Genomic DNA, 16,764 nt, shown 5'->3' on the forward strand with positions numbered 1-16,764 from the left:
CGACTTAATCAATTTAGCCGTTGAATGATTCCAGGTATTTCTCTTATTCAGATTCAAATAGAAAACGTAACGAACCACGTCGATTTGAGCGAATTCATTGATTCGTCTGAAATAGCTCGAACGTACATTTCGGGAGCTTCCAAACTTCCGATTTAACTACTTGTATCAACTAAATGAAACTTTCTAATTTACATTGTTTACATTTACGAATGTATGTGAATATTTCAATACAATGTAAACGTCAACGGGACTCTGCAACTGTAATTAATGTTGCAAAAGTAAAGTTTCAAGTTAATTTGATCCAAACAACTACAACTAGCGGCTAGATATTTAGTAATCGCTTGCACGCGTTTCATATCCGCGGAACGGGAAGTTGACGGATGTATAGGGTAGAAACTCGCGCTATAAAACGTGAGGCTCGACAGGCAAAGCGATTACATATGCTGCAGCTGCAGCAGTGGCCAGTAATCGTCGTCTAGTTCGCACGCGTGCAGTGTGCACTCTCGCAAGCGCATAGGCGACGTGAAAAAGCATCACGCGCATCGATCGTTCATCGTGACAGACGATCCGGATGGACGTTCATCGGGACGAGGGGATGGTCGACGGTAAAAATGAATAATAACCGACGACGACGACGTCGACGTCAACGTCTACAAAAGGATGGAAAAAGGAAGCGCTCTGCGCTAGCAAACTTCACGTATCACGATCGTCGTTTCCATCCCTCCGGGATGGGATCGTGAAACGAGACTCGAGGGTGAAAGACGGACGGCACATCACCCAACACTAACGTTTCCGTTCTCACGACGGGGAAGAAAAAAAGAACCGCGACGACGAATCGCCGCGGTTTTAGTGCGACGCCGACGCGGCGCGGAGGCGTTTTGTCGACGCCAAGCCGGGTATCGTCCAACTTCTACGCGGATAAGCTTGTTCAATTTTTCCGTCCTCGTTCTTTTTCGTAGGAAAAACGCGGGTCACTTGCAAAAATAACGTTCAATGCGATCCTAAATAAACCGCGGCCGATATCTTGCGGGGTATCGCGAACTTTCTGGGAAAATTGCCGGACTCACGAGACTTTTCTTTCGCTCTTCCGCAATTCCCGAAGGATGAAACGTGACTCCGAGAATTTCAGGATGATTCATGGTCGATGAGCTCGCCGTCGCTCGACGGCGGGGATTTAAGCCGAGGATTGAAGCCGGCACGAAACTCGGCGAGTATTACTTCTCTTTCGCCCGACGGTAAGGACTTCGCTCGGACGTAAAGCTGATGCAGGAAAAATGAACGGGGCGGAACATGTCTGCCGTAAAAGTGCCTGTGAATTTATTATTTTCGTTGACTTTGTAATGTGACACGATATAAAAGTGGAGTATTCAATACCACTCAAGGATAGAGATAAAAATTATTCGAAAAAGACTGGAAATTTTAAGTAGGAAATCTGGTTGAAACCAGTTTTTACTGTGAAAGGTTTTTACTCGGATATGTATTTTTTTACATTTGATTTTATGTTGTTATTCTAGAATTCCGTTTATGCATTTATCTGAAAGATTCTGTGTACAGATAGCTGTAAAACAATTATATGTAGTACAACGACTAACAAGGAAATCGTTAGAACAGTCCGTTCAAATTCGTCCTTTTTTATGGATTTCATATACGTTGTAGAGTATAGAAAATAGACCCATATTTTTTATCTGCTTATATCAAGATTTATGGATCAAAACAACCTCTTGGGAATAACGGATTTTTTTTCATTTTCAGCGAATATATTTGTGCTATGAAACTATGAGGTATATGAAAAAAAGTTTTATACCAAAGTTTTATGGTATTTTATACTTTTAACACTGTATTTACATTTTTCGAAAATGTTACATTTTTTAACTTACACCCAAGAAATATTTTGATCTCTAAATATGGCTCTAATATTTTTTAACGCTCTACAATATATCCATCAAAATCGGTAAGTGTCAGTTTTTTTAAAGTGGCGGCCACGTATATATACACTCAGTTTCGAAAAGGCATTATCAACTTATTAAGCATCACAGTAATGTAAAGACATTTCTGTCTCGATATTTAAGTTATAAAGACAAAGATATTAAATAAAACCAAAATATTGTAGACATTAAACGTTAAGAAAAATAAATTTTTCTCTCTTTAATATTTTAATAAAAAACAGCTATTTTACGTAAAAAACCTGTTTTTATCCCCAAGTAAAAAACCTTTTCTTTATTCAGAGAGTGTACAAGGAGTCCATAAGCAGGAACACGTCGGAGACATGGCAATAAAAGCACAGTTTTTTCCCTTGCAGCCGAATGTAGATATTTCAATTGTCTTGCTAGACATGGAATAAAATGAGCGGGACGAGGTGAATATCAACTGGGCTTAACCGTGACGTCTGTATTTGTTTTGAATGTTGGTAAATAAAGTCATAAACATTCCCGTATGGGTAGGTCGAATGGCTAGAATTTAAGGGAAGCTGCCAGAGAAAAAATGGTCAAACTTTGTCGTAACGCAATACTCGATCATACTAGAGTATCGTTACGGCGATACTCTAGCAGTCTAGCTAGAAAGAAATTGAGTAGCGAAAGCTACGTAAGCGAAGATAAATGACAGTTTTCGTAGTTTATCAGCGAGAACCTCGCTCGAGTTATATGTAGACAAATTGCGCGCAAGAACTTTGCCAGTCGCGTGGATGCAAGCATGTATATATAAGTAAATACATTACTTAAGAAACGTATAGATCAGAGGCACTTGAGATAAAACCAGGACAGGAAGAGTAAGGCGTAATCTCGCATCAGGTAAATTAATAAGCGGCCTGTGATAAAACGGCGCACTCATCACGCGATCGCGAGAACATATGCTGAGGCTCGAGCATGAGTTTCTCGTGATCGCTTGTAACGCAATGTAGCCGCAAAACATTGTTTTACTGTCTATTGATTTTCGCGGGCAGATTAAATGGAAGTTTCCTGGAGCGGGTGTATGAATGGTGCTCGACCTTACGAGAATGATCGTAATTACGTTCGTTTCCGGACGTTTATAGGCGAATGTATAACTACCGGCAAAATTGCCATCGAGTAGTTTTGTAGGAAATGAAATAGATAATGTCCGGGTAACACACTTTTAACTTTTAGAGGGATATCAGTTTCTAATTGTCTCTTAAAACATGGCAAGCTGGTGCAAGACAATGGAGTGTTCAGAATAAATATTTATACAAGCGACGGTTAAATAGAATTAAAATTATCATTGGGTATAAACAATACAAAACGTTCGAATGATTTCTCATTTAGATATGATTTAATTATCTTTAAAAGTGTGAGTATTTTATAAATATTCGCTGTCGAAGCGACATAAATAATGGAGCGAAGATAATACCGAGCTGGTGATTTTATAGTATTCTATGTATTGACTATTTTATGGGAATCCTCTGTTGAAGGAAATTGCATGTTTGAACGATGAATTCTATTGTCTTGATATATGAAGCTTCAGGAAGCTATATATATAGGTATCGTCGATTTCATTACAATATGTTGCATAGCGCGCTTTATTTTACATATACAAGCATAGTACTTGACTGTTATCTCGAGTAATTTTTCTTAAATGTGATAATATCAGAATTACTGATAATACTCGGAATTATCAATCTTAATGAGGAAATTGAGTGAATATTTATACAAATGAGTCAAAGAGTTATGTAGAGTTAAAATTATTGTCGAGTACAAGCTATAAAATATTTAAACGATTTCTTATTTAGGTGTAATTTGTTAATATATATTATCCTTAAAAATATTTTATAATAATATTCAATGTCGAAGAAACATTAATAAACAACGGAATGAAAGTAACGCCAAGACAGCAATTTTATGATGTTTTATATTGACTGTTCTATGGGTGGAAATCACCTATTAAAAGAAATTGCGTAGTTAAACGATAAATTTTATTCTTTTCATACATGAAGCTTCAAGCAGCTATAAATACAGTTATGAAAGTATAAATAATCGATTTCATTATAACACGCTGCGTATTTTTATTCTATGTATCTTCGTAATTAACAGTTATTTCAAGTGTCTATTTCATGAATGTAGCATTAACGAACCACTGCTTTTATTACTTAAGATTATGTCAAGTTTAATCGGGAAATCGAGTGAATATTTATACAAGCGACAGTTAAAAGAGTTAAAATTATTGTTATGTATACACTATAACTGTTTAGACGATTTCTCATTTAGATATAATTCATTGATATTATCCTCAAAAATATTTTATAAGTATTCAATATAAAAACGACATTGATAAATAACGGACTGAAAATAATGTCGAGAAAACAATTTTATGGTTATTTTTGTTTTGTATCTTGACTATTCTATAGAATAGGAATCCTCTATTAAAATAAATTGCACAGTTGAACGATGAATTCTATTGTTTTGATACATGAATTAAGCTCCAGGGAACTATGAATGTAGTTATGAAATGTGTATGTTATTGGTTCCATTACAATATGCTGCGTAGTACGCTTTATTCTATATTCAAATGTGGCGCTTAACAATTATTTTGAATGTCTTTTTCATGACTATGGAATTAACAAAATTGCTTTTATTACTCGGGGTTATGTCAAGCTTAATTAAGAAATTGAGTGAATACTTATACAAGCGACGGTTAAGTAGAGTTAAAATTAATATCGGGTAAAAACTGAAATATTTAAACAATTTCTTATATAGATATAATTAATTAATTACTTTTTAAAATACTTACGAATATTTAGTGTCAAAGCATCATTGATAAGTAACGGAGTGAAAATAATACCAAGCCGTCGATTTTATGGTGTTTTGTATAATATTGATTGTTCTATGGAGTGAAAATTTCTTGATAAGGAAAATTATATAGTTGATCAAGATAAATTTATTGTTATGATATATCAAGGTTTAGAAAATTATGAATACAATTATGGAATATGTATATCGTTGATTAGAATACGCTGCGTAGTACGCTTTGTTCTACGTTCTGGTAAATAACGATTATTTCAAGTATCTTTTTCGCGAATGTGGTATTAACAAAATCCCTGCTTTTATTGCTCGGGATTATGTCAAGCTTAATCGGAAAATCAAGTGGGATTTTCGTCGACAAATGTGAATTTGTTTCTGCGGTTGCTTTGGGTTACAATTAACTTTTTTGGAAATTCATTGTATCACGTAGCAATACAAATTTATCTACACAGCTAAGACTGCTTTAATTGAATATAAATTAGGATTAATTCGGTTTATTGTACATTAAAATCTATATAAATCTAATTACTTGTATAATTAGCTTTGTAGCCGGCATTAGCGTTTAATTAGAATTAATGCACCACTTCTTTATATCGCTGAGGTAATATCGCGTTATCGCACAGTATAATGCGTGATACAGAATCGGAGAGCAAAGATCAAATCGCCGTTATAAGCGTGATGTTATTTGCAATTTTGTTGGCTTATACAAAAATGGGGAAAGAGGTATTTGTAAATCGATGATAAAACTGCTTGCGCACAATATAGCATATTTAATATAGTTTATCGGTTAATTGCATATGCATATAGAATAATTTGTCATGTTCAGCGACCTGATTAACGAGCAGAATTTTATTTACGCGAATGCGTGACACAGGCGGTAGAAAGTTGTAGTAAATTCGATCGTGCTAAATATAATGATCGCAAACGAGGGTGCATTACACCGCAATTAAATATTTCCCATTTATGTCAAGGGTGCTAATTTAAATTTTATCAAAGATTCCACGTGTATGTTGCCCTCAAACATCGTTAATACCTAAATACAAGTGGCATAATCTACAATCTTCACCAACCGGCACATTCTCTGTTCTCGTAATAATACTTACTGATCATTAATTATTCGCAGCACAGTTGCAGCAATAGTACAAGCAGTCGCCAATTCTCATGCAACCTGGTTCTCACACGGTCGTTCGCTAAAGTTGAATCGGATTACTAGCGTATCCAACCGAGTCTGAATTTATAATCCAAAAGGACGATGGTGCCGGCACTGCCGGCTGAAGATGCATTCGCGTGTGAAATTCCTCGTGACCAGCCTCTAACGAGCTCGTAATCCGTAATAACTCGTAATTTCATAGTTATTATTCCCGTAATGAGAACGCTGGACCTTTCTCTTTCTCTCCCGTGGGGCCATCCAGCCGGCAAATTCGCGACAGTAATTTACCGCCGGTATTGGACTCCTGCGCTATCGTGTTAAATCGCGACAGACAAGATCAACTTGACAGTGCGCCTCCGGCGTGTAGACGTCACATCGATAGCGCATAATTTGGATGTTACAGTAAGATCACATCCGGTTGCGCTATAATCTCATCCGTTCGTAACAATTTACTATAATCTCACGTACTCTGCACATGTTTTATGCCTGGTTCGCAATTTATATACATGTCACGTTTCTACTATTGACATTTTTCGTTTAATGTGTTATGCATGTTTTCCAGTTTTGTAATTTAAAACAGCGTTTAATTTCATATTTGTTTTGTAACATTTTGTTTTTTAACATTCAATAGGAAAAACTGTACGATTTTAGATGTAAACAGAAAATAATTAAGGCAATCAAGCGATGACTTGCTAATTACACACTAAAAAAAGAATCTGGTAATAATTACCAAATATAGAGTGAAATAATGTCAAATATTCGGTTAATACATATAATAAAAAATAATTTTATTTTCCTAAATATTTAGTAAGTATTACCATAATAATATAACCGTTTAATAATACTTATTAAATATTTAAGCAAGTAAAATTATTTTTGGTTATATAAATTAAGGTGGAGTGAATGATAATTTTAATCATTTTCAATATTTTCTTACGGCAAAACAAACATTTGTTTTTAAATAAAGTCTATGGTAACTAAATGTATACAATTCAAGAGTTTTTAAATAAATTTTAGTTTATGCTCGTTTATGAAAGACTTATTTTTATCAAGTTATGGCCGTTTGAATTTTAAACTTTCTATATAATTATGCAGTTCAACAAAAAATCTTTTTTTTTTCTTTTCGAAGTACCATATAAAGTCCGAACAACCATAACTTGATAAAAATAAATTGTACGATCAGATACTAGTTTGAAATCTCTCGAATTGTACTTTTAAATGCCGCAGATTTTATTTAGAAACAAGGCTTTGTTTTTTCGTAAAAAAATGTTGAAAATGTCTAAAAATACAATTTTTGACCCATTTTATCTCAATTTACTCGAAATCCTGACCATGCAAATTCTGCAAACAACGTGTTCAACGCAAAAAATCTTCGGAGTATGGCAATTTGGAGAGAAAAAAGTAACTTTTTGTTGAACAGTAATTATTTCAGTCACACATTTATGAATACTTTAATTGACTCTATACTTATTTTTCTATATTACGATTGGCAACAATATCGTTTCGCCAATTTTCGTAATTGATCCATGATAATCCATTGTCGAGTCGTTCTCTAATCTCAGATTAATCTTATCGTCGTTTTCCATATGCCATATCTATCTCTAAGACTACTCATGCGTTCATGAAAACTCTTACGAAGGTATTCACGAAAATCCCTTCTACTATCGATCGACTTGTTCAGAAATTGCGGACCTCAAAATTGGTTTTCGGATAAGAACAGGTATTTTCCGCCGCGTTAAGCACGCTAAAAGCGACGCGCAGTTTAAATTCGTTCTCGTGAAAGTCTACTCTCGGCGATTACAATTAAAGTTCAAGAGTGTGTCTAGTCTAGCGATTTTCGAGAGATTTTTCTCTGGCGTAAATAATATAAAAATCCCGATGGGGCGATAGAACGCGTCATCGCCGCAAACAGCGCATCTATGGCGAACTTCCGCGGTAGGATTTCCTTAAAGGACTTGAGAATGCCCTCGGAAGTTGCACCTCTAGACGAGTTGTGCACGAATCGGAAGTTATCGAAGGAACGAATCATTGAAAGGTTTGCCCGTCCAAGCGGAATAATAGACGCGAGAGCGGAAAATTTTCGAGCTCGCAGCTGACCACCGAGGCGTGCGTATCTTCGACAAAGGCTCTTCTAAACGTATACATGATACTCTCAGATAAGAGCTCGAACCCGAGTTTGGTTACCTGAAGACTAAAGCTATTCATCAAGCCCGGACTTTGGCTGATCCTTCCCATCGTCTTGTAACTTATTTTATAGAAGTACAGAGACTGACGTTTTAGTAATAGTCGTTTCGTACAATATTGGATCGGTAAGAAATTAATTTCAATTTGTCAAGATAAGAAGGATTACATGGTTAATATTATTATTTGGCTTTTCTTATTCTGGTATATTAGAGATATAAAACGTTTTACATTTTTACATTTTTATAAGATGTTTCAGAAATTATAAAGGCATTGATAAAATTAACACAAACATAAATATAAATTAATATTCAAACTATCACTAATTAATCAATTTGTCAAAATTTATTCGGTTTACAAAGAGCATTGATTAGACATGTTGCATAAATATTTCCGAAAAAATGAAAACATTTTCTCTAAGTTTAGTAAGTGAAAATTGATCGAAAAATAATCAATACAAATAAGTAAAGAAGAGGCCATATTTGATTAAAGCGGATCTTGGTGTCTAATATAATATTTTTGCGTGAATCTTATTCCAGTTTAAGCAAACTGTCGATTATTTGTTGCTCTTGAAATACAGTTTATACTAAACCTGAATTTATACATCGGATGAAAATTGCTGTTGCTTAAATGTCCACACGGAAAGAATGGTTTTGCTGAAGTATCTAAAAGTTTAGTTGGATACATATTTGAAAATAATTTAGTTGGATCATCAGAATAATTATGTAGAACGTTTAAGTATTGATGATATGCTGCAAAAAGTTTAAATATTCTAATAACCAGTTTTGAGAGTTTTACATAATTATTTTGATGGTCTAAATAAAATTATTTTTAAATCTGTATTTAATTTAAATTTTCCGTATTTAATACACTGAGAGAAAAATTTAAATTTTAATAAATATGTAATAAATAAATTTTAATAAATGTTTGTTTGAATAGTATTAGTTGAATATTTACTAAACGTATATTTATTTGATATAAGAATCATTGATTTGATTTAACTATTATATTTTTTCATTTAGCAAACAAAAAAAATTTATTTTCCACAAAAAGGTGTTATATCGGTACTATTCAAACAATTATTAATTAAAATTTAATAGATACATTTTTCTCTCAGTATATAGATAATTTGAATTTTTAGATACTTTAACAAAACCATTCTTTCCGTGTAGTGAATTTTATATCGCATACTGTCTAATTAAAAATTATCTGATTGCAAATAAAAAGTTAAACAGACTATTTAAACTAATGACAGTCAAAATTATTCTTTTACACTACGAACAAGCGAATAGAATGTCGTTGGAGAATGTAATTCAAAGCACAAGGCTTTGATGTTTGTTAGGCGCGGTCTGCGTAAAGTTGCACGTGGATTATTCTCATACACGGGTTATGGCGGAAATAGAACAGTAAACGAGCGTGATATGCGAATTTTACGGCACACTGAACCGCCCTCTGTGTTTGAAAGAAAAGCGACAAACCAGAGAATATTGTAGGGCGAGATTACAATTTTTTGTCGACGCGACTCAACACGTTACTGCATAATAAACACTCAAAATACTTTAAGCTTTCTGTCAATTTCGGTAAGCAGTTACGCTTTGGTTAATTAACCTTTTCAGACCTAACTTTATTGGAACTGTTAAACAAATTTTTTTTTAATTCAGTTTATTCGTATTTAAATAAATAATTTATACGAAACAATTAATTTTTTTCAAAATTTTGACTATTTTCCCAACATATACATTATTATGTACATCAGATCTTAAATGATGCCGACAGAGAGAGAGCATTAAATAATTTCAACGGATAATGTCTTCTAATTTAATGTACATTACAATGTACGCTGGGTCTAAAGGGGTTAATTCGTACCGTGTATTGCCATAAGGCGTGTCTGACAGGCAATTAAGGTGATGACGCAAACATTGTTTCAGGTCTTCTTATCACCTTTGTATTAATTATAAAACAAACATATGCGTGAATTGATTGAAACCTAGTCATTTTTCTTGCGTGTCGATAAATATTTGTACGATCGCGTTCAAGCGAAATTAATATTTTACATCGATAGAACCTTGTTCGAAAACGGGGTAAACGTTCACGTATAAACGTTGCCACGTGCGCAGTTTGTATTCAGTCTGGCACAATTTACTTCATTCCCGAGATCAAAGCGCGATGACGTTGACAATAACGTTTTACATTAAATCTGTGCTGACGCGGTGATATACTACTTTGGTACGCATTATTGATGCACGCGTAAACCCACGTGGAACTACCTGTTTAATAAAGTTAGTCTTGCAATAAGTGTACTTCGCGGTATCCCTCGATGCATATAACTTTTTATTATACTGGGTCATTCGGTCGATCGACTTGATAAATTGGCGGTTATTAAAATACATAGGCAAATAAGTCATGACAACTGGACTGTCAGAGATCTTGTGCATACTTCGGTCTATATCTGACATAGTTTCGTCCAACTAGAAACTATCAACGAGGCATAAAACGGGAATGTCGTTTTTGTTTAGCGTACATTTCAGATTTATGTAGGAAATTTATCTATGAAATTTTAAGTATCCTAAGTAAAAACGGAAATTTAAAGAAATAATACAAATTCTATATGAAATAAAGATAGAATTTTTGGAGCTGATATAATATATTCTCATCTATCATAGTAATTATTTTTTGTATAATGTGAGCAAAAATGTCGGCTGAACTACACGACACAGTTTTGTCTAACTAGAAATTGCCAACGTGATGCAAAACAAGAATGTCGTATATTTTTCAGATTTCTCTAGGAAATGTACTATTAAATTTAACGATTTAAATATTGTAAGCAAAAACGAAAATTCTAAGGAATAATGCAAATTCTAAGCAATAGAAGTAGAATTTTATGATGCTGATGTATCCTTATCTACATTATAGTAATTATGTTCTGACTCGAGTAAACAACTGAATAACATGACATAAAGGACAATATCCCCTTATCATTAATCGCGGTACGATCGATATCCCAAGAGGCTGGCTTTTAAAAAGGGCTTTTAGAAATCGACGTAGAAAAATGTTGACTTAATTATCTCAGATCTGCCACTGTGGCTTTAATAAAACGTTTGTCAAACGATTTGTGCATTTCCGTGCATAATGTTTATTAATCGAATCTGCTTGCGACGAAGTCGCGTCAGTCTACCTGAGGTAAGGGCGAAAATCCTAATAAGGGTCCACATGAAAGCTATCACCAGAGTAATCACTTGGAAGTGTACAGGGCCAAAAGCGCACCTGCCCTTCGCATTTTCACCCGAATAATTCACCGAGAATTCCGCCCGCCGCCGCGCCGTCCAATTTTTGCGCACCCGTGGCTGAGAATATTTAGTCGTTAACGTTAGCGTCACTAACGACGCGATAATTTTCACGTGACAATTATAAGTGTCTATGTTATACAGGATAGGCCACCTGACGATTTCTTTAAATAAAATAACAACATTAATTATAACTTAAATATAAACGATAATAAGTGAAAATCAACCAAGAAATGTTTAATACAAATAAGTGAAGGCTATATTTAGTCAAAGCGGAGAGCGTTTACTGGCTCTTTAGTACGATTGGTTTTTGTCTTTAGTTCTTCTGGATCTAAGTGTAGAAATCAAACGTAATTAAGAATCACTGAGCGCTCATTGAGTTGCTTTGTCTTGAATGCAATCATCATTCAAATATATTCACGAGGAAACTGTCGAAACCGATTTTAATGAACTGTCTCTCACTGATTTTAATGAACTTTGACTATGTTGTAGAGCAAAAAAATATTAAACCTATACTTTTTTATCTGCTTATTTCAAGGTTTCGAAATACTTGAGGAATAAATTAAACAACAAAGAAACTTAAGGCTAGGAGTATAACGCAGTTAGAGAAGTGCAAGTTATGATGCAAAAACTTTGATTACTTAAAAAAAAAGATGATGTCATCAGTATTCCAAATTGTACGTTTTAACTCACTTTGATGTCCTCTTCAACAATGAAATCACCGAGATTTCGAAAATTAGTTCAAGAGTTCATTAAGATTATTCACAGATTGACAAACCTAAAGTGGCATCTCAAAAACTGAGAAAATATCGAGAAACTTTGAATTAACTTTATAAATCGAAATTAATATGATAAACAAATTTTATATTAATGACATTATCCTTCTTGTAAAGTAATAAAAGTTTTTACATCATAACTTGCGACTTTCTAACCGCACTGTACTTTCATTAGTTTGGATCTTTTTTGTTTACTGTGTTAAAATTTGAATATAATTTTTACATTTTCATTTAAAATTAAAAATTTTTTTCTGAAAATATGAGGATACGCTATTATTAAGAATATAAAATATCATAAAACTTTTGTGTATACAAAATTTTTTCATATATCTCATAGTCTCATAGCAATATATTCGCTAAAAATGAAAAAAAAAAATTATTTTCGAAAAGTCATTTTGACCTCTAAATCTTGAGATAATCAAATAAAAAAATACGAGTCTAGTACTTTTTAATGCTCTACAACAAATTCAAAGTCCATCAAAATCAGTGAGAGACAGTTCCGACAGTTCTCTTGTCAGATATACTATGACATTTCATTTCCTATGATTATGTATCAAGAAATTAATATTTAAGTTATATTTCATTTTGAAAATCGTCAGAATTCTGTAGCCTACTTTGTATAATGTCGAGAATCGCGTTTACCATTTGTAGAGGTTCTTTCTTGATCATTTTTGCCGCTACTGTCTTTGTGTGTGTGTGTGTGTGTGTGCGTGTGTGTGTTCTTACTATTGTTTTATAAATTATTCAAACCTAGTGTAAAACCGCCTGATGTAAATATTACTTAGTCGTAAATGCAGTTTACCGGTGTCACACAACTTTTTGCTGAAAGATTAAATAGAATTCCGCGGTTGTAGACGTCGCGTTCACTATCGAATCGAGCTCTCGTTCAACGGAAACAAAGCCACGTGGCGTAGAAGCACGGTGTGCTGTCGCTTCCGACAGGCAAACTTTGTGGAATGGATTAAACGCGTTTTATCGAATGAAGAAAGGTACGTCGTCATTGTAGCGCGTATTGAACGGCTGCGCGATCGATGCGCGTTTAGCGTGTAGACAGAGGGAATGCGGAGAGAAAGCGATAGATGGATAAGGAGAGAGAGCGAGAGCGAGAGCGAGAGAGAGAGAGAGGCAGTTCAATGGTGGAGGCTGCGGTTACATGGATCGCCAAAATAACGTAGTAGGTCAGTCGGAAAAACCAAAAGAGGAGTCCGCCGCTCGTCTTTTGGTCCCACGATTTTCGCATCAGCTCGGTCGGAAGAATCCGCGACTCGGAAGACCCACTTTTTCGTGAGTTACATTGAAAGGGGCGCAACCGTTCATCGCGACCATCCCGGACGATTTAACTTGGCGTTTACGACCGGCGAACACGGAAATATCGCGCACTGTGCGCGGAAATTTATGATGGTCGCGATAATCAGGGACACGCGCCTCCGTCGTGCGATATAATCCGCTGATGGTGCGATTTCGCACGCGCTTGAACAACGACAATGTGATAAAGGAGATGGTACTGGGTGTACGACAGCTAAGAAGGTTATTGCTACTTACAGTACGTGTCGGTGGTGAGGCGATCGATGGTATCCTGCTTGAGCTTACTGTTCTTCTTACCCATCTTCGTAGCCTGGAGCCGTGTAGAATCTAACGCGAGCGATTTACACCGATCTTCTTTCGCCGAGTAGAGAACTCCGCTTCTACTCCGCTGGATCTCTTTCGCTGCGGATTCTCACCGTCCGCCTCGCATCTCTCGCGATTTCGCCAAATTGCAACCGACGGTCCGAGAGAACGGTGGAGGAAAAGAGCTCGAGTTCCGACGGATGCGCCGGGAACGACTGGAGAATACGACGCTTCCGCCGTTGGTTTACGAGGACAGAAAGGATTTGCTGGACGATGAAGTTTCCCTCAAGGCGCGAGACGTGAATCGCCTTCTCCGTGAAAGCCCGCGCCGTTCCCCCACCGAGTTCCTTGACTTCTGTTTCGTATATAGCTGCGAAGATACTCTATCGAATTCCACTCGATAAGTTTCTTCGCCTGCTGTGCAACTTCTTCCCCCGACCCGGTCTCCGCCCCCACCTCGGTAAGTTCGCCGGTGAATTCAATCTGAAAGCTGATGGTGTTTTGCAGAATGGCGAAAACTTTCTTCTTGAGAAGAATGCCGTCTGGACTTTTCAATAAATTTGCGTTGCAGTCGAGGAGCACGGTGATGCCGAATTACGAACGGTAGAGTTTGATTTAATTTCCTCAAGGCGATAGAGGGACGAAAGCGTGCTTAATCGATTTAATTACGACTCGGGATTCGGTATCACTCGCGTCGTTTTGCTAACGGAGTCGATTCGTTGATGCGCCTCCCACGTAGATTTTCCTTTCGATGCTATTGCTTTTCCTCTGTGGAGAAGACAAGGGGAAATTTTAATGAGAACACGAGCTCTCCCGGTAGTGGAAATTGCAGCTTTCCATTTTTCTTTCGATGCGCCAGTTTTGAAGCGTCAGCACGGAAATTAGAGCTAGAAATTAGAGACCTAACTGTGTTTGTATCGCGAATTATAGGTAGGTATTCGAGAGGAAGGAGAACAATTTTCCGGTGCGATAAGCTTCGCGGAATCATTAATCCCACCGCTTGGTCTCTTCGGTTGAAGTTTTAAAGTGCGCCGACGAGCTTCGATTCGCAAAGATCGTATCGGAAAATTGAAACGATCTCGGAGAAGGCTAAGAGACCGTTAAAGAAGTTCATCAAAGTGGTTACGTAGTCAAGAGAAATTTGTTCCTAACTAAAAATTGAATACGATTTTATCGAATACTCGCAACGACTTTTATCTATCGAGATTTACGAGATATTCGAGTTTAATGTAAATGAATGTCACAAGCAAAGATATAATGTTGTCTCAGATCGAGCGTACTAAAGTTTCAAAGGTCGTAAGACGAAACGACCGATACAGGTTACTTTCAGAAGTTGTGCTAGCCAATCCCTTTTGGGCCATTATATGAAGGGCTTTAAAGGCCAACGGCGTTACGATATCTCCAACCTTATCCCGGGATTAAATGGAATTTCTACTAAATGTATTTCCTTAGCTCTGTCGCTGTCGCGATTCGCTTGTCCTGCTACGACCGCCTTTAATCCTATCGTTTTCCGGATGCCGTGAAAGAATATATATCAAGCCGTTTGTTACTGAAGCGCGATAACCATTACAATATTTCCCTTTCGCCTTCTCTGTCGTTTATTATCACTGCGGGTTTTTCAACTGCTAATAAAATAGAATAAAAGTATGGAAAAATATGGAGCTATTTAATTCCTCGAAACTGACGGTAGATCTATGGGATTCACTTAATTATATACTTTATATTACAGAGCTGCAAATTTGAATTATTGTTATTAATTAAATTAACCGAATTATTGTTAATTATTGAATTGTTGTTATTAAATCATTATTAATTGAGTTGATGTTATTGTCATTAAGATAAACTTAGCGTTCACGTATAACACATACTTATTCTTTTTTATGTCTATTGAACTTACACAATTGATGTTACATCTGCAAATTTGAATGATTGTTAAAGTAAACTTACTATATTCATTCTTTTTACGAATTATGTCATTTTGATTAAAATTAATTAGTGCCTTTTATTCAACATAAATGGATTTCACAGATCCAGAGTAACTGATTATAAATTTTGACGTCAGCTTCGGAGGATTAATATAATAAATTTTAATTACACAAAGTTTAATTTGACCTTCTTAAATACCTACAAAATGGCGAAATATTAAATTAAAACTCGGTAGATTATCATCTTTTTTTTAAGTATATGATAATGAACGATCATGAGAAAAATTTAAAAAATATTAAAGTAATTACGTTCAAATTGCGCGAATTGATATATGACAGAAGAAATGTGGACTCGGCTTTTATCAGCGTATTTATCGCGACGTCGTTAGTGCCAGAGAATAATAATTCGCACCTTTTCCCGCTTTCTATATCTATTCTTTTCGCAGCGCTTACCGTCGTCTGGCGGTTTAATTGAATCACGATTGAACGCAACGAAAATTCTCGGCTAAGGAAAAAGCCCCGATTCGTGGGACTGGATTGAATGGGAATGGAAAATACGGTCCGACACACGCCGTGAGCTGATTCGGAACAAAGCCGTTCGTCGTTGGAACTTTGTAAAAACTTAGGTTGGAACGGAATAACAATGGACGAACAGGACGTGCTGTATTCGTGCGAAAGAGTGGATGATGGGATGAAGTTACTGTAAAGTTGGGGGCAGTCTCTCTTCTTCTTCCTTTTAATATGGAGATCTCACACAGTCGCTTCTGAATGACGTATGCGGCGCGGCAAAGAAGTAGCCAAAGAAAGAGGAATCAAGCGAGATCTCATTCTCGGGAAAAATTCGCGAATGTAGAATGCAGATCAGTTGGCTAAATGCGAATTCGCGTCACGTCGCGGTCTCGCTGTGGCGCGTAGCGTCGCGTCGAGTTCCCGTGAAGTTCAGTTAAGCGCGTCCGATACCGGGAGAATTTTGATTCATGCGTTGTTCATGCCGTGTCGCGTGAACGAAATTGCGGAAGTAGATCTGCATGAGAGAAGCGGGTCGGCAGCGGATGATCCTGTGAAATTCGGGAATGTCGAAGGCCGAGA

The 16,764-nt window shown here is 36.0% G+C and overlaps 1 protein-coding gene across 1 annotated transcript in view; it reads right to left on the reverse strand.

Annotated features, from left to right (window-relative positions):
- The window catches only part of LOC108757696 (frequenin-1), a 46,078-nt gene extending 32,291 nt beyond the window's left edge, over window positions 1–13,787 (reverse strand). Inside the window, exon 1 of the mRNA XM_018502201.1 lies at window positions 13,685–13,787. Within this exon, the coding sequence (XP_018357703.1) occupies window positions 13,685–13,748 (64 nt within the window). The 5' untranslated portion in view covers window positions 13,749–13,787. The remainder of the gene's footprint in view (window positions 1–13,684) is intronic.
- Window positions 13,788–16,764: the final 2,977 nt, after the last annotated feature.

This window comes from Trachymyrmex cornetzi, unplaced genomic scaffold, assembly GCF_001594075.2.
Source record: "Trachymyrmex cornetzi isolate Tcor2-1 unplaced genomic scaffold, Tcor1.1 scaffold147, whole genome shotgun sequence".
NCBI classification, from domain to species: domain Eukaryota; kingdom Metazoa; phylum Arthropoda; class Insecta; order Hymenoptera; family Formicidae; genus Trachymyrmex; species Trachymyrmex cornetzi.